At 44.4% G+C, this 19,523-nt stretch overlaps 1 protein-coding gene across 1 annotated transcript in view; it reads right to left on the bottom strand.

Moving 5' to 3' along the window:
- Nucleotides 1–14,302, bottom strand: part of MAN2A1 (mannosidase alpha class 2A member 1) — a 228,043-nt gene extending 213,741 nt beyond the window's left edge. Inside the window, exon 1 of the mRNA XM_030193463.1 lies at nt 13,288–14,302. Within this exon, the coding sequence (XP_030049323.1) occupies nt 13,288–13,422 (135 nt within the window). The 5' untranslated portion in view covers nt 13,423–14,302. The remainder of the gene's footprint in view (nt 1–13,287) is intronic.
- Nucleotides 14,303–19,523: the final 5,221 nt, after the last annotated feature.

The following is a 19,523-nucleotide window of genomic DNA, read 5'->3' as shown; positions in this document are numbered from 1 at the left end:
CTGACAGTGGCAAGAAACGGACGGTGAGACTGAGCTCCAGAACTGGCTGGCATGACTGCCTATGGAAATACCTAGAGTGGCTGACCACCCAGGTATGCAGTGCCACAGAAACTGGCTGTGGGAACCAGATTGTATCACTGAACGCAAGGCACAGTGGATGTGGACCCGCAGCAGTAAAACTTGGTGATAATCCCAGCTGGGTACAGTCACTAGAAGGCCACTCAGTTAGCCTGATGTTGGTCAGTAATAAAAACAGCTGTCCAGAAACCTGACAAAGGAAATCCAGTGACTTCAATACAATCCTCAGTACTTAAACTGAATTTTGTTAATAAAAAATTTTGGAACCACCTATGACCCTGCCACATGTTATGCCAGACCTGTGCCAACAGTGGCAGCGCAAAAGGAATCTAAGTCTAGTGTGCAATTTCCGACGGCACCCAAGAGCTCTGAAGTCAGGAGGGAAGCACTTGGACGGGACCCCTTTTTTTTCTAGTAAGATAAACATGAGGGAAACCAGAGTAAGGTACTCCCCCCCCCCCCCCCCCCAGTAGACATACCTGGTCTATCTGAACCGGCAAAGAAGCAGGAAAGACAAGACACTCTAGCTCTCATGCTGACAAAATGGCCGTCGAAGCCCAGTCAGCACTAAAGAGCAGATCACGCTCCACTCACGTGGGAAAACAGCCCATGCAAACACAGTCCATGTCTGAACAGAGCCCATATATCTTGGAGTAAGATGCAGGTTTGTTCCCCAGCCTGTATGGTGGCCATAGCACGCGTTCACCTTTGCAGTTATCACAGCCCCAGAAAATAAGCTATACATCAAAGAAACACTCACCCCAGGAAGCTGTTGCAAGGCCTGCCTACTTACTTCTGGGGTCATCGGAGTCCACTAGGTCTCCAGTACCTCCAGTATCTCTCCAGGAGCTAATGTAGTCTTAAGACTCTACTTTTTTTTTTTTTAGGAAGGCGGAAGGAGAATGGAGAAGGGCCAGAGAGTATTAAGGTGGGTGTCCAGGTGTACCCCCTAAAAGTGGCACCGCTCAGCTGCACATCTCCCTAGCTCAAATGAACTGAGAGACCCAGAACAGGAGCTGTCACAGAAAGACCAGGAGCTTGTGAGAAACCATCTATCCGCCTGCTGGAGATACAGAATACTGTCTGACCAAGAGCATTTCATCATATAAGGAAGTACAATTCAGCGCTCTCTATTAATTCCTACTGGTAGATGGACACAACTCACAAGTCTCTGGATTCATCTACTGCTGACGCTAAGGAACAGCTGTCCTAACCCTTCTGTCCTGGAGACATACCCTTGGCGCAAGAGGATATTGCATTCCCTAGTGGGCCGGTCATGGACACAGGATTTCTTCCTACTTCAGCAGGATGATGCTCTCCTTTTAGGAGACCTCCCTCCTTCAAGACAGAACATGGACTGCCAGACTGGAAGTGGGACTTCTCTACAAGATCCCTGTAGGCAGTGGTGTACTGGTAAATGTTTAACAACAGGCTCTCTCCCCGGTCCCCCTCTGCGCCCCCCCCCCCCCCAAATTGCAGAGCTGGCTATAGCCGGGGAGAGAGCCTGGGGGGGTGGCAATACATTACTCCAGGAAAAAAAAATTAAATGATCCCAGGTTCCAATCTAATTCATGTTTAATGTGCGATAAAATGCCATAAATAAGTAAATAAATATAAACTTTTAATGTTGAACACCTGGTTCTCAAAGTGAACATATTCCAAACACTATAATAAAAATAAAACGATTTTTTTTCTACCTTTGTTGTCTGGTGACTGTTTTTCTGATCATGCTGGCCCAGTATCTGATTCTGCTGCTATCTGTCCTCTTAACTCCATTTCCAGGGCTTCCTTTCCATTTATTTCTTTCCTTTCCTCCTTTCTTCTTCATTTCTGGTCCTCAGCTTCTGCCTATTTTCTTCATCTATGTGCAGTTTTTCTCCTCTCTTCCTTTTCCCTCATCTCATCTCCTTCGTCACTCTTCCCTCCCCTCCATCCATGTCCAGCATTTCTTCTCTCTCCCCTCCTCTCCCCTCCCCTCCATCCACCCATGTCCAGCAACCCTTCTCTCCCCCTGCCCTGCATGCACCCATACCCAGTGACCCTCCTTTCCCCCGCCCTCCATCCACCCATGTCCAGCAGTGACCCTCCTCTCCCCTGCCCTGCATGCACCCATACTCAGCGACCCTTCTCTCCCCTCCATACACAAATGCCCAGCAACTCCCTTATCTCCCCTGCCACCCCCTCTCGAGTTGTTCGGTGAATTCTCCTCCCTCCCTCCCGATCCCTCATGTCACCGACCTGACTCTTAATTCTTCAGGACAGGCAGTCTTGCTTGCCCACTGCCAGAGCTGACTCTCCCCCGCTGGCGCTGCCGGTTCGCGCTTCAAAATGGCCGCCGAGACTTACAAAAGCGGCCTCCAAGACTTCAGCAGAAGTCTCGCGAGGCCGCCTCTGGAAGTCTCGGCGGCCATTTTTACACCGCGAACTGGCAGCGCCAGCGGGGGAGAGTCAGCGCTGGCAGTGGGCAGGCAAGACTGCCTGCCCCAAAGAATTAGAAGAGTCAGGTCAGTGACGTGAGGGACCAGACCGGATCGGGAGGGAGGGAAGAGAGCCGGCTCGCACTAAGGAACAACCGGCTTGCAAGTCGGTACAAAATTTAACAATCGGCTCTTTCAAGTCGGTGCAAGCCGGCTCCAGCACACCACTGCCTGTACGTCTCCTTTATGTACCTCTCTGTTTCCCTCAGCTCCTCCAAGTCTGCTACTCTAGCCACAAGAGAATGGGCTCATTCTCTGAGAGCTAGGAGTTTTTTTGCATCAAGCACACACATATAACCTCTCACCAACTGGGAGATAATCATACATGTGAAACTCAGTGATGTAAAACACTGGATAGCACTCTTCTTGCTGCTGGACTGATGTCTACATCTTAGTATTACCGAGTTGTTTAATTAATTAAAACTTGTTAAGGTACTAGGGATACTTTCGTCTACTTTTGTCGCACATTCCTGGAACTTCATTTCCCTAGTTGTAAAGGTCTAAAATATAAACTAGTACACGCGTCCTGCTTTTCCTACATTGGCACTCAGTTGTGGAATGCATTACCACTTGGTCTGAAAACTACTTATGACTTAACTAACTTTCGAAAAACACTAAAAACCTCTCTCTTTAATCAGGCTTATCACAATTAATCAATTATAAGAACTGTAAAACATTACTACTTGATAGTTTAACTGTGTGCTGACGTCTGTATAGATTTTTACCCTATGTTACATCTATTTTTTTATGTAATTCATTTGTTTACTTATGACGATTGATGCCTGTCATGTTGTAATATTGTAAGCCACATTGAGACTGCAAATAGGTGGGAAAATGTGGGATACAAATGCAATAAATAAATAAATAAATATTAAAGCAATATAAAAAGAGACTAAAGATTAACTGCATAGTTGCCTCAGGGATCACTTGCGGTATATCAAGGGCTGAAAATAAATAAATAAAATATGGTACATTGTGAGATTTATTTAGTGTTCGTTTCTCAGAAAGTAATGAAATGTAATTAAAACTCCCTCTTGTTTTCCTAATTTGAACAACAGACTATAAATTAAGAATACAAATGAAGAGATGTGCTAGGAGTGGGTGGGAATGAAGACTCAACTAGGCCTTCTAGAGGCTGTTACTGCTGCTACTGCTAGTAAATAAAATTTGTTGTTTTTTTTTAATTCAAACTGTCTTTTTCAATTTTATTTATCTCCAATCTTGAAATCACCAAAGCACAGAGCAACATGAAGAGAAGCGAAGATACTTACCTGTAACAAGTATTCTCTGAGGACAGCAGGCTTAGTATTCTCACAATTGGGTCGATGATCCATGTCAGCCCGGGAACCGGCATAATATATAGCAAAAACTTTGCCAGAGCCTTCTGCTGCACGTGCTGTGTTCACTGCTCATGCGCGGAGTGCCTTTCCGCCTGCTGCACAACCATGCTCCTCAGTTTAATTGAACAGCATATGAAAAAAAGTAGAATCAAACAACTCCAAGGGGAGGTGGGCGGGATTGTAAGAATAATAAGCCTGTTGTCCTCAGAGAATACCTGCTACAGGTAAGTATCTTCGCTTTCTCTGAGGACAAGCAGGCTATATTATTCTCACAAGTGGAGAATCCCTAGCATTCAGGCAGAGGAGCATGGTTGTGCGACGGGCGGGAAGGCACTCCGCACATGCGCAGTGAGCACAGGGACTTTGTGATTCATATGAGTGGCAGAGAGATCCACCGAGGGGTTGCCCCATGCTCAGATGATCTTGTGGGCAACACCCGTGTAGAGAGACCACTCGTGTGCTTGCATAACCCTGCTCAGTCTGTCGGCCAGATGTTTTTGCCAGCCTGGTAAGCGGCTTGAAGGAACAGGCCATACTGGCAAGCTCAACGCCACATCCGGACGGCGTCCTGACACAGATCTGGTGCTCCCCTGCTTTTTGTTGTAATATATGGCAACCTGATTGCCCATTTGAATTAGTACAATTTGGTAAGAAAGCCAACCTCTGAAAGCCATTAGAGCATTCCAGATCACCTGAAGCTCCAGCAGATTGATCTGCACATCCGTTTCCTGAGCAGAACAAGAACTTTGAGCGTGAAGCCAATCAACATGAGCTCCCAACCCAAGAAAGATGAATCCGTCATCAGCACTTGTTATGGCTGAGGATTTTGGAATGTAAGTCCCAGAGGCAAATTGGATCAAATTATCCACTACAACAGGGAACGAGCAAGCTCCAGGGACCCTCGGATGTCATCTTTCAGACCCCCGTGGCTTGGTCATGGGTGTCACAAACTGTGGACGCCATTTGGACCAAATAACCTCAAATCTACCGAACCGTGACCTGCTGAGAGACTAGAACCTGAGAAACCAGTGTGACTAGAGTGTCTATTCTTGGCCCTGGGAGGAAGGCTCAAACCTACTGCGTATTGAGCAGGGCTCCAATGAATTCCAAATGATGGGCAGGGCAAAGATGGGGCTTCAGGTAGTTTAAAATGAACCCAAATAGCTCGAGCACTCAAATAGTCCTCCACACAGACTCCCAAACACCATCCCTCTGATGTGCTCTTCAACAGCCAGTCGTCGAGGTAAGGGAACACATGGATTCCCAGTCTGCGTAGCGATGCTGCGACTACCGCTAGACATTTGGTAAATACCCTGGGAGATGACATGAGGCGAAAGGGAAACACACGGTACTGGAAGTGATGTGTTTACAGTCAAAATGGTAGATAGTTCCGGTGGATTAAAAGTATCGGGATGTGTGTATATATGTATCCTTTAAGTCCAGTGAGAACAGTTAATCATGTTCCTGAATCATGGGAACAAGCGTGCCCAGAAAAACCATCCTGAACTTTTCCTTGACCAAGAATTTCTTCAGGACATAAGTACATAAGTAATGCCACACTGGGAAAAGACCAAGGGTCCAACAAGCCCAGCATCCGGTCCACGACAGCGGCCAATCCAGGCCAAGGGCACCTTAGGTCAAGGATAGGAAGCATTCCCCCCCCCCCCCCCCCCCATCTTCTTCTGCACAAGGAAGTACCTTCAGAAGGGATGAGAGCTCCTACGTAAATACCTGCTTGTGCTGATAGCTGAAGTAATGAGCTGTCAGTGGACAATTTGGAGGTTTCTAACGCCAATTTAAGGCACATCAAAGACAATTTGAAGAACCCACTGGTCGGAGATTATAAGGGACCATATTTCATGGGAAAACTTCAGTCTCCCCCCCCCCCCCCCCCCCCGACTGGCAAGTCGTCCGGGATGGACAATTTGACAACGATGCTCTGCTGAAGCCAGTCGAAAGCTCATCCCCTGCTTTGACTGGGAAGTAGCAGGGGCCTTAGGCTCATGCTGTTGATGGGAACAAGCGAGCTGGGGCTGATCCTGAGCAGTCTGGCGAGAGGAGGTGGCATATCTACACCTCCAAGAATAGTAAGCACCCCTTCTGGACCTGCCAAAAGACCTCTTAGAGGAGGAAGCTGATGCAGAAGGTAGTATGTTTATTGATTTGATCAGCGACCCCCTCAATCTTCTCTCCAAAAAGGCATGGGGCATCCGCCAGCCTCTGCTGAACCACCAGCTCTAAGTCAGAAACATGCATCCATGAGAGTCTCTGCATTGCTATACTTTGGGCAGAGATCCTGGATGCCACATCAAAAAGTGTCATATGCTCCTCAGCCAAGAACTTATGACACACCTTCTGCTGCTTGGTCAACTTGCGCAGTGACTCGGCCTGCTCCGGTGAGAGAGAGTCCCGCAAGCAGACGCTCGTGAACAGCTGGTATGACAATGTGTGACATGAGCATTGAGGCCTGGAACATCTTCCTCCCAAAAGAGTCCAAGCACCGAAGCATAGTCTATAGAACTGGCTCTTTTGAGGGCAGATTCCACCACCATGAAATGATGAGGCAACTGGGGTTTATCAAAACCAGGTGTGCTGTGGATCTGGTAGATAATATCAATCTTCTTGTGAAGTACCGGGACAGAGGGGACGCCCAATTTTGGATGAGAACCTCCTGTAGTACCTCGTGGAGAGAGACAGTCACAGCCTCTCTAGGAGACATAGTACAGAACTCCAAGCATCTTGGTCCTGGGCTCGTCCTCCACCTCCAATGGAAAGGCTCTCCAGGGGAGATTTCCTCCTTTCAAGTGGAGGGGAGGTTTCAGAGGGGACGCAATAAGACTCACTCTCCAAAAAGTACCATGGATCCTCCTCTGACTACCATGAGCACTCCTCATCGAAGTCGGTCAAAACCTCCTCATGGGAGGGCCGAGACAGAGCCTGCCTCAACTTGGAACCATGTTCTCTGGCGAAGCTTCCTCCACCAACATAGAGGGAGTACAGGCTTGGGTGGCAGTTGACATCAGGGCTGCATGCAACACCAGCATCAGAGGCCTCACCGTAGGCTGAGGGCAAAGCAGAGCCAAAACGGGAGGCAGGGTAGGCGTAAGCAACCCGATGCCGATGCACACCATTGCAACAAGTCATCCAGCAGCTTGGTGAGCAAGCCCCAGATGTGCTCATTGAGGGCCAATATTTGGAAAGGTTTGGGCATTGGCTCAGAGACAAACTGCAGAACTGCTAAGGTTGAGATGAGAGCTTAGTTCTGGCTGCTGGGAGACCGACGCATCAACACCTCTTGAATGGAGGGGGGCTGTTCTCACGGCACTGACGCTCCTCAGGTACTGAATCCCTTGATGTCCTGGAGCTTGTAGGGGTATTTCCTTGTGATCTAGCCTGAGCTGGTCTTGGCCTATACAAGCCTATGAAATCTTGGTACAATAAGATGGCTGCTGCAACCCTCTGACACAGACAGCTGAGATAGCATCTGGGGAGATTCTGCTCCGGTCTCATCTGAAGCCGTCATCAGGACAGCGTGGTAAGATCACAGTGTTATATTTCCTAGTCTGGGGTTAGGCAGTGGTTTTATCTAAGTACGACTGGTTTATGTCAGCTCTTGGTCAGGGACAGCTGCTAATGTGTATTTTGCATAAGATGTGATAAGTTTTCATAAGGATCATTAGGATATCATTTGTACTGTTCTAATCATTACTGTATGTAGTCTCAGGATAATCAGAGTGTAGTTAGCCAATATATTTTGTTAGTGTGCATATCAGTAAGATATATTATATTGCATATAAGCTATTGCAGAGTGTTCCTATTTTTCTACCTACAATAAATTATAATAACATCTGTGACGTGGCTCTGGTTCTTTGGCGGGGAACAAAACACTGGCAGGGTGCCAGCTCCAAGGTTCCTTTATAATATCCCCTAGACTGAGCAGGAACCTTGTAATAAGTATTATCAGGGAATAATTATTGCCCTAATTACTTATTTTTCACCCTACAAGCTTCCGGCACTGTGTGTCATGGGCGATCGATATTAATGCTTCTTGGCCTTCACCTGAAGTGAATCATCGAGGTTCCTTGGTGTCAATGAAGATGGCAACGAATCCTCATGTCACCTCGGCGTCAGGTGGAGACCCACTCGATGCACCACCGCTCCCAGCATCTACAGGTCTAGCAGCCATACATACTGACACTCCCGATTCTGGTGCAGTACCCAAAGTCGAAGCCAACACCGAGGAATTGGGCCTGGCTCCAAAAATGACATTACATTACACTCTGTCTTATATCCCACTAATACCATCAAGTTCTAAACGGGTTACATATAACAAGAGAACCAGGACAAACTCCTAGGGTATCAAATTAGCAAAGAGACCATAATTAAGGGATGAATTTTCTAAGTAAGATAGTCTTTAGATTTTTTTTCTAAAGGAGGGATATGAATGAAAAAAGTTGCACTGCAAAATCCTCCCATAGATGTGCTGCTTGAACGGTCAACAATCTATCAAAAACTGAAAATCTCTTTACCCCTCTAGTTGATGGAAAAGTAAAAAAGTCATCGATGTATCTCCTCGCTCTTTGAGAGGAAACAAATCAGAAATGAGTAAGTAACCAGGAATTTGATCATGAAAGGAAACATACAAGTTTAAAATTTACCCGAGCACCTATGGAAAGACAATGGAGCCTATCGTAAAAAGGGGAGAAACTGTCAAACTTAAAGAGACCATATATCAATCTAACTGCCGTATTCTGCACTGTCTGAAGTCTTTTAATGGACCGCTTTGTACAGCCCAAGTATATCACATTACAATAATCAAGTGATGAAAGCATCAATGAATGAACCAACAGCTCAAACTGAGCAAGTTCAAAGAATTTCCATATACACCACAATTATTTTCATCATAAAAAGCATTTTTTTAATAACAAAGCTTATGTGAGTGTCTAAGCCTTGAGCAGGATGGCTGCCTGATGTAACAGCTCCCACTGTTTTCAAGTCTCCTGAACTTTCGTCGCTCTCTAGCTACTTGATTTGTGAGTTCAAACGTCGAGGGGTCGCTTGAGGACAACCTTAGCGTGATATGGCTGGGAAAAATCCGAAGATGGAGCCGACATTGACGCCGCTCCCGGCCCCTAAGCGGCACAAGCAAGATCTCCGCTCCCCTAACATGGCGACGGAAGCGGCCTCTGAGATTTCGCTCCATGTTATAATGGATGAACTGCGCTCCATTAAGAGCATCTTGCAGGACAATCAGACTTCCCTCACCGATATGTGAGTGTCTAATGAAATTGAGCAAGTCAAATAAACACCCAGGATTTTAATAACTGGAGAAAGAGTGAAATCTACATTAATAGTAATCAACTGAGGATTTAAATCTGGATGAAAATTAAAACACAAAACTTTTCTCTGAATTAACTTGTAGCTTATGATCTTACATTCATCCTTTCATCAATTTCATACATAAATGAATGTTTGTGGTATTTAAATTAGTAATAGATTGTATAGGAATTAGTACTGAAATATTGTCAGCATAGATATAATGAAGGAACCCATGTTCTCTAATAAGAGGCTTAGAGATTGCATAAAAATGTAAAATAACACCAGAGAAAGTGGAGAACCCTGAAACACCACAAGGATTACTCCGACTGATGGACAGATCCCCTTGTAATTTTACTCTATACGAACTACAAGTCAAAAAACCTCTGAACCAATCCAGCACCACCTCTGTAATCCCTAAATCCTCCAACTCATATAACAAAAGGAAAATTCCACAAGTTCGAAAGCCGACGATAAATCAAACAGAAGTTATAAAGCATTTTTACCTAAGCTCAACAATAACTTTACATGATCCAAAGAACACACTACTGTCTCTGTACTAAAAAATGTACGGAATCCTGACTGTGAAGTCTAGATTGTAAGTTTAGATATTGATTGAGCTGAATAGTCATTAACTGAGTCTTTGTATCTTACATGTGTAGAAGGGAAAGAATGGGAAAACCCTCAGAGGTCCATGGTAAATACAACGCCCTATCAGACCAGTCCTACTACTACTACTACTTATCATTTCTATAGCGCTACTAGACGTACGCAGTGCTGTACACTTGAACATGAAGAGACAGTCCCTGCTCGACAGAGCTTACAATCTAATTAGGACAGACAAACAGGACAAACAAGAGATAAGGGAATATTAAGGTGAGGATGATAAAATAAGGGTTCTCAACAAGTCAATAAGGGTTAGGAGTTAAAAGCAGCACCAAAAACGTGGGCTTTTAGCTTAGATTTGAAGACGGCCAGAGATGGAGCTTGGCATACTGGCTCAGGAAGTCTATTCCAGGCATATGGTGCAGCAAGATAAAAGGAACGGAGTCTGGAGTTAGCAGTGGAGATGGGTGCAGATAAGAGAGATTTACCCAGTGAACAGAGTTCCCGGGGAGGAGTGTAGGGAGAGATGAAAGTGGAGAGGTACTGAGGAGCTGCAGAGTGAATGCACTTATAAGTCAATAAGAGGAGTTTGAACTGTATGCAGAAACAGATAGGGAGCCAGTGAAGTGACTTGAGGAGAGGGCTAATATGAGCATAGCGACATTGGCGGAATATTAGTCGTGCAGCAGAATTTTGAACAGATTGAAGAGGAGAGAGATGGCTAAGTGGGAGACCTGTGAGAAGCAAGTTGCAATAGTCTAAGCGAGAGGTGATAAGAGTGTGGATGAGGGTTCTGGTAGTGTGCTCAGAAAGGAAAGGGCGAATTTTGCTGATATTATAGAGAAAGAAACGACAGGTTTTAGCAGTCTGCTGAATATGTGGAACTCTCTTTATATGCTTGTTTAAAGCTTACTCTGGGCTGTTCACACTGAGCCACTATCTATCATCAGCAAAAACACTTTCATCTGCTTCCATCCATTACCACACTTTATTTAACCCAACAAATATTTTATGTTTTTTGTTCTTTTATATATACCAATAAAACTTTATAAAACTTGCAGCGCACTTATCTGTACCCAAAAGAGCCTGAAGAATAATGGCAGCAGAAATAGGTAAAAAGTGGGATGTTTGACCACGGAAATACAAATCCTGGAGACAATATCATAAAAACTTCTTTATTGAAAAAAGTTATGATATTGTCTCCATGATTTGTATTTCCATGGTCAAACATCCCACTTTTTACCTATTTCTGTGTTTTCCCGTGGGGCGTTCGAGTTCTCCACTTGATTGCAGATTTTTTTTTTTAATAATGGCAACAAACAGTTAAAGCATTATACCCCTGATGAAGCCAGTGGGTGAAACAGGCCCCGTTGGGTACAGATAAGTGGCCTTAGTATGCCCTTACATGGGTCTTTCCCACAAACTAAGGCTGACTTTCTATTTTTCCCCATTAATGGCCATAAGCTAATGTTCAACTTGCAACCATCGGAAGATTGAACGGACTTTTGTGGATTGGACGTGTGGTTCTGACACAGCATCGGCAAAATGGAGGCCAACGTTGACCACAGTCATTAAACACAGGAGAGACGAGAAGAGTCAGGACAACGCTAAGTTAAGTGCCCACTTACATTGTTATCACTTGAACTTTAAAAAGAAAGTGTTCAATCAGGTGCTTTTTGCATACTGACACAGGAGGTTTTTTTGCCCATGATGAAGCCCTAGCTCTCTTTTCACTTTGTTGAGCAAAGAAGTGCTTCTAGAGGCTTTTTCCTCCTTGTTGCATATGTATATATAGACTTACACCTACGAGAGTTTTCCTATACTTATATTTTGTAGCATAAGCTAATGTTGCCATTGGTGTGCAGCCATTTTTAAAGTTACCATGTAAGCACTTACCACCACCTATTTTGTAGGAAGGAAGAGTTCACGCAGTACCCCTGACCTAGCCAGTTAGTACACGGTAGTATAGATGCGCTAATCAGTCAGTGCAGGAATGCCCACTCTCAGCCCATGACATGCCCCCTCAAAAAAATAAAAACTTTAGAGCACAGTTAGTGTGTGCACATTTTGGGGTTACCGCAACTGAGCGTGTTCTGCAGCACTCCATTTTAATTGTGTTAGGCATGTTAGGTGCCTTTTTACTAAGAAATCAGCCACTAAGTTTGGCGAAGCTAAATGGGCTTTATGGTTCTTGTTTGTGTTCATATTCTATGTTTCTAAGTTCTAATGTTGGAATTAGAGCTGCTATTAACAGGCAATAAAGTAATATCAAAATGGGAAGGCTGTAATTTTTAAACATTCATAGATAACGAGGTTATATTCTTATCAGACTTTAAAGAAGATATAGGGCTCACTTTGTATATTAAGGGTTCCTTAAGTGATCAGCTGTTTGGGGGCCCAAAAAATGTTTTTACTGCTACTATACTAGAATATAAGGAATGTCTTAAAAGCCGTTTTGTTCCGAGATTTCATTAGAAGTTCTTTTTTAATAAGCCTATTAAATATTTACATTTCAAATCAGTTGTGCGCTTTTCATTGTTTGCGTTCTTCCATATTTTCGCCTCATTTTTCAGCTGCACATGCTGTACTCAAAAGTTTGGTTTTAGTTTCTTGCATAGCCTCTCAGTACAACTAACTCCCTAATGGAAATCAATATATTGGTAGAAGCAATGCTTAAAATAAAGTATTTCTCTTATCATATATTCAAAAACAAAACAAAAATCAAAGAGAAACGTTCTACACTGATATTTAAGAAAAACGTATCGGTAGCATGTCCGCATGGAAGCCACGATCGCGTTCATTGCCCTTTGACAGGTCTTGATACATTGTTTATCAATCTCTGGCGAGCGGAAACACTGTTGCTCCCAAAGGTGCAAATTTAGGTTGTCATAGAGCTCAATAATCCAACACCACACATCCACCTTCTCATGCTCAGTTGTAAACCTTTGTAAAAAAAAAAAAAAGTACTTAGAAAAAGTTTAACAGAGAAGCAGCATATCATCTGCACTCCCTATTTTTCGATACGTGCACATGTAGCCTGTTAGTAAGTGTTTAGATGTCACTAATAACACGTGCCAAGGCGAGTTATCTGGAAAGAACCACCCAACCATCCGATCACAACTGCTACTAACCCGAGCCCTTTACCCAACCACCAGCATATCGGCTGCCTGCAGCACAGAGAGAAAACCCGTCTGCAACAACTTCTTAAGCCCTTCTGAAAACAATTCATTAGAACAATGTGAACAATGTGAACGTGCAAGCCCGATAAACGCCCCACCACTTTCCATCCTGACAGTTCTTCTGTCTCCCAGTTTAAGTACCTCCCTATTCTGTGATGCAAAAATGATCAAATTCTACACTTCCCTTTGCTCGTTCATTCGCATTTGACAGTGTGTAAAAGTGCAAAGGTTTCAAGGACCGATGTGGTGCAACAGCCCTGTCCCCGGATGATCCCTCCCTTCCTCTCTCACCTTGTGGAAGGCGGCCTCCCGCCGGGGGCCCTGCAGCTGGTCCAGGTGTCCCCGGTCAAGCATCAGATAGAGAGAAAAGATCACCACACAGAAGATGGCACTGCCGATCACGGTGAACTGCCGGCTCAGTTTCATTTTCTACTCGGCCGCAGAGAGGCGCCCCCACCCCCAAAACCCCCAACCTGTGGAGAGGCAACGGGCCGGCAAACTTCCAGTGAGTAGACAGCTATGAGGCAGCAAACGAAACTCCCAGCTCGGCGGTGGGTGGGGAAGGACCCCGTCAAATCCGAGCGCGAGCAGACAAGAGGACTTCAACCCCGGGAGCTAGTTTCACTTCAACTTCCAGGGCTGGGAGGGGGGAAACCAAAGCCAAGTGAGCAGCCTCCCGGCGCCCACCCCGTCCTTTGCTATGAGCCAAACGACCGATAAAGAATCACAGAGCCAGGCGAGATCTCCTCGAGCAGGAAGTAAGCAGCAGATGGACAGCGTCCTCACTTTCCAGCACCCGCAGACGACCTCGGTGGTCGCAGTTTAGTGGGCTGTTATTGCGGGGGTAGCAGCTTGAGTGGAAGATTATACTACGGGAATTATTTCTGAAAGAATTGAGGGAGGATATAGTGGGTAAAAGAGCACCCCTCTAGTCCTGGGGGCAGCAGCACCGGTGCGTCCTCTGGTTGCTCACAGGAGAAATAAGCAAGCTGCTTGGCACTGGCAGGCAGACTCTTCCGATAACCAGAACGCGCAGGCGGGCGCGCACACACATATACATATAGACAGACAGCTCCAATTCGTTACCGCTGCTCCGCTACGAGCTGCAGAAACCTTTTTTTGCCATAGGCGGCGACAGAGTCCACGCAGCCAGAATCGCAGCAGGGCTCGCGCCACCTACAGCCCATTGCTCTAAACTGGACGTTCTGACAGCCAATGGCCCAACCGTCCTTGGCGTGGGTAATGTTAAAAACTGGAGGAATGGTTCAATGACGTCAGAACCTGGGAAATGACTTTACCTCGCCGCGTGCCGGACTATATAGGGGGGGGGGGGGGGGGGGTAACAAAGTGAAAGGGTAAAAGGATCTCTTCATAGCAAAAATGGTGATGGTGTGGGGATGTTGCTGTTTTCCCGCGACACGCTTTTCCCTGCAAGTAGTAAAAGAACCACATAAAAGCATTAAAAAAATACCTACAATAACAAAGCTATAGCAACAAAGAAGGAAAATGTTTGTTAGAGCCATTAGAGCCTCTCCTCTTAACATGGCAAAGGACGCTTCTGCAAGTCAGTCAAAGAAGGGTGTGTGCGTAAGACATTTAGATAATAGGTTGGGGTTGTGTAACATCTGTGCTGTAAATAGCAGGTCTGTAAAACTATAACAAAGTACCGTAGCTGTGCCACTGTGCATTATTTCTCATGTATGTTGCAAAAAGCAGCCTGACATGGTGACCTTCTCTACTTAACTTTTTTTTTTTTACATTTGTACCCCGCACTTTCCCACTCTCTTTCCATAATTGAAATAAATTGTATTGTATTGTAACATTTATACCCCGCGCTTTTTGCCGCTTATTAGCAGGCTCAATGTGGCTTACATAATATATAATAGGTTTAAAAGATAACACAAAAAAAGATAAAACAGTTAAATATAGTATACTAGTAAAAAATGCCCGTTTCTGACACAAATGAAACGGGCGCTAGCAAGGTTTTCTTCATCTTCCTTGCAGCCACCCATGTCCAGTGACCCTCCTCTCTCCCCTGTCCCCCTCGAGCCACCCATGTCCAGTGACCCTCCTCTCTCCCCTGCCCCCCCCTCCAGCCACCCATGTCCAGCGACCCTCCTCTGGACATGGATCAGCTGTGAGGCATGTTTTTTTTCCCTGGGTTCTGAAGTTGACTGTCTCAGAACTGCCCGCTCCTACTTAATCCTCCATTACCCTGCGTGTTCTAGGCTGAAGAATAAAACCATGTATGCTTCCTCCTTTGCCTACGTCGGCGTCCACTTGTGGAATGCCCTACCGAAATCAGTGAAAGCGATTCAGGATCATCTGGCTTTTAGGAAGTCGCTTAAGACTTGCTTATTTGAGCAAGCATACCCCAAAGATCCAGGCCAACCTCACTAACCTCAGGACGCTGTCATTGCGCTCTGGCGCTGCTATTATGGACCCATTTCTTTATCCTTACCTCTCTGCCCTACTTACCCCTTTCCATTTACTGTATCCTGTCTATTTTTTATTCAAATGTTGTAAGCCATATTGAGCCTACCAGAGGTGGGAAATTGTGGGATATAAGCACTGTAAAATAAATAAATAATAAATAAAATAATGGCTACGGTGATGTCAGCCTGATCTACGGAGCCTAGCAGACCAACTCGGAAGGAGCCACGGTCCCAGGCAGCAAGACAGAACGTTGGAGGTGAGAATTATTATATAGGATAAAGAGGTGAACAATAAAAGTGGGTAAGTAAGATGGGTAAGGGAGGAAGGTGGTAGAGGAGGAAGTGGGAAGAGTCATAATTGTTGTCATTTATTTTAATTAAATTAGGCATGCTTTGCCCAAATGATAGTGCCTATTGGGGAGGCTCCATTAATCTTTCCATCTGTGCACATATGTCCGTGCACAATAAGAAGAAACATTTTATCTTGACTTTTCACACTAAGTCCATCAACACACATGCATGAGTTTGCAAATGGAGGAAGGGGAAACACCTTTTTGTCACACCACGCTGCTTATTTTAGAAGCCCTAGATGTGTTTTAGATGTGTATGCAATATACACTTCCAATAGTGTAGTCAGGAACATTTTTAAGTGGGTGCATCTCCCCCCCCCCCCCCCCCCCATACTTTAAAATCTTCTTGGCTTTAGTCTTTACCCGGGCAGTGGTACTCCTAGGCCACAAGCAGCCTATGAGTGCCACTGCACTGGTGAAGACTAATGCCAAGAGGATTTTAAGGTGGGGGACTGGGTCTGATAGAGGGTGTGTATGCCACTGGCACTCCTAGTTTAAATACTCCACTTTACACATCTAAATCCCAATTTTACAAAGCCAGGATATAAACATCTAAAACTCTAAAATGTTCATTTGGCAAGGGAGTGTAGTCTAGGCATGTTTGGGGCAGTGGCAGGACTAGGACTAGGCCAAAAAAAATGAATGTGCACTCCCCATCTCAGAATGGGAATGCATGCCTGTGTCCAAAAAGATCAACCCTGAAATTTGCACCTGCTCCCCAGAAAAGGTACAGAGAAGGGCGAAGAAAATGATAAAGGGGATGGGACAACTTCCCTATGAGGAAAGGCTGAAGTGTCTAGGGCTCTTCAGCTTGGAAAAGAGACGGCTGAGGGGCAATATGATAGAGGTCTATAAAATAATGAGTGGAGTGGAACGGGTAGACGTGAATCGTTTGTTTACTCTTTCCAAAAATACAAGGACTAAGGGGCATGTGATGAATCTACAAAGTAGTAAATTTAATACAAATCGGAGAAAAAGTTTCTTCACTCAACGTGTAATTAAACTCTGGAATTCACTGCCAAAGAATGTGGTAAAGGTGGTTAGCTTAGCAGGGTTTAAAAAAGGTCTGGCCGGCTTCCTAAAGGAAAGTCCACAGACCATTATTAAATTGACTTGGGGAAAATCCACTGCTTATTTGTGGGATAAGCAGCATAAAATGTATTGAGTTTTCTGGGATCTTGCCAGGTATTTGTGACCTGGATTAGCCACTGTTGGAAACAGGATGCTAGGCTTGATGGACCTTTGCTCTGTCCCAGTGTGGCAATACTTATGTACTTATGACATCTAGGTTTTAGAAGAGTGCTTGTTTTGTACTGTGCTCTACCAGAGGAATTATGGGAAGTAACCTCCCTTAATTCCCCTGTGTTTCTTGTCTCCCCCTCCCCCCCCCCCCCCCCCCCCCCCCAAGAAAAAAGTGCAATACCATCCAAGAATATTGGGCTCTGTTACAGCATTGGAACACATGGACCTGTATATTTCCAAAAGGGCCAATATAAACATTTATATGTCAGCACATAAAAGTGTATGTTCTGAAATATACCTTTTTGTTGTAGGTTGTGCCCACTGATATTTTAGAAGTTTATTAATTAAAATGGATACTCCTTCCACATGTAACTGGTGTATAAACATCTGTTTCTCCATGTATTTTAGAACAGGCTGTGTGTCAGTAGATCCAAATTGTATGTCTTTTCTAAAAGGCTGCTCCACATGTGTGCACTTTTCAACGGGTTTCTTTAGATTGCAATAGGTGCACAGGGACATTTTTATAATATAATATACTGTTGATATGTGTTAAGTAACACCGATATTTTCTAGGAACAATTTTCCACAAAATCAGTACATTAGACCAAGTAACCTACAATACCTATCACGGGTGAAAACAATGTTACTTACAAAAGCTATAATTTAAAATGTTTTGAATAAAGTTCATTAAAAATATTAAATACCGAACATAGAAGCATAGATAAATGATAACAGATAAAAGATTATCCTGACTGCCAATCCACGCCAACTAAGCTCCACAATCTCTTCCTGTCCATAAGAACATAGGAGTAGCCATACTGGGTCAGACCAATGGTCCATCTAGCCCAGTATTCTGTTTTCCAAACAGTGGTCATGCCAGGTCACAAGTACTTGACAGAAAACTAAATTGTGGCAACACTCCATACTACAAATCCCAAGGCAAGCAGTTGCTTCCCATTTCTGTCTCAATAGCAGACTATGGACTTTTCCTCCAGGAATTTGTCTAAACCTTTTTTAAACCCAGATACACTAATCACTGTTACCACATTCTCCAGCAAAGAGTTCCAGAGCTTACCTCTTCATCGAATGAAAAAGTATTTCCTCCTATTTGTTTTAAAAGTATTTCCATGTAACTTCCTCGTGTGTCCCCTAGGCTTTGTACTTTTGGAACGAGTAAAAATCGATTTACTTCTACTACATCACTCAGGATTCTGGAAACCTCAATCATATCTCCCCTCATCCGTCTCTTTTCCAATCTGAAGAGCCCTAACCTCTTTAGCCTTTCCTCATACGAGAGGAGTTTTATCCCCTTTATCATTTTGATCACTCTTCTTTGAACCTTTTCTAATGCCGCTATATCTTTTTTGAGATACGGCAACCAGAACTGAACGCAATACTCAAGGTGCAGATGCACCATGGAGTGATACAAAAGCATTATAGTATTTTCAGTCTTATTCACCATCCCTTTCCTAATAATTTCTAGCATCCTGTTTGCTTTTTTGACTGCTGCCACACACTGAGTAGAAGATTTCAGCGTATTATCTACAACAACACCCAGATCTTTTTCTTGAGTGCTGACCCCAAAGGTGGACCCTAGAATCAGGTAACTATGATTCAGATTATTCTTTCCAATGTGCATCACCTTGCATTTGTCCACATTAAATTTCATCTGCCATTTGAATGCCCACTCTTCCAATTTCCTACGGTCTTCCTGCAATATTTCACGGTCCGCACCTGTTTTAACCTTGAATAGTTTTGCAAATTTAATCACCTCATTTGTTGTTCCGATTTCCATATAATTTATAAATATGTTATATAGTACCGGTCCCAGTACAAATCCCTTTGGTACTCCACTGTTCACCTTCCTCCATTGAGAGAAATGACCATTTAACCCTACCCTGTTTCCTGTCCAATAACCAATTCCTAATCCAACCAGAACCTTGCCTCGCATCCCATGACTCTAATTTTCTCAGGAGTCTCTCATGAGGAACTTATCAAAATCTTTCTGAAAATCTAGATACACTACATCAACTGGCTCACCTTTATTCACATGTTTATTCACACCTTCAAAGAAATGAAGCAAATTGGTGAGGCAAAACTTCCCTCAGCTGAACCCATGCTGACTCCCATTAAACCATGTTTGTCTACTTGTTCTGTGCTTGTCCCATGCTTTCTTGAATTCAGATAAAATTGTTGCACTAAATGAAGGGATAATCCTTTGAACTGAGGTGGGGGGGGGGCTATACAAACAAATATATTTGGCCTCATTTTTAAGCTCCCATAAGAGGTGCAGAGGGACAGGAAATCCTTGAATGCAAACTAAGGGCTCTGTTTACTAAGGTGCGATAGCATTTTTAGCGTGTGCTCAAAATTAGCACGTGCTGTGTAGGCGCCCCCATAGGAATATTGTGGGTGCCTACACAGCGCACGCTAGCACGCTAAAAGCACTAACACACCTCTAGAGCGGCTTAGTAAATGGGTCCCTAAGGCTTTTTTTTGT

The sequence above is a fragment of the Microcaecilia unicolor genome, chromosome 2 (assembly GCF_901765095.1).
Source record: "Microcaecilia unicolor chromosome 2, aMicUni1.1, whole genome shotgun sequence".
In the NCBI taxonomy this organism is placed as follows: Eukaryota; Metazoa; Chordata; class Amphibia; order Gymnophiona; family Siphonopidae; genus Microcaecilia; species Microcaecilia unicolor.
The sequence above is the reverse complement of the archived record's forward strand: the minus strand, read 5'-3'. Positions and strand labels throughout refer to the sequence as shown.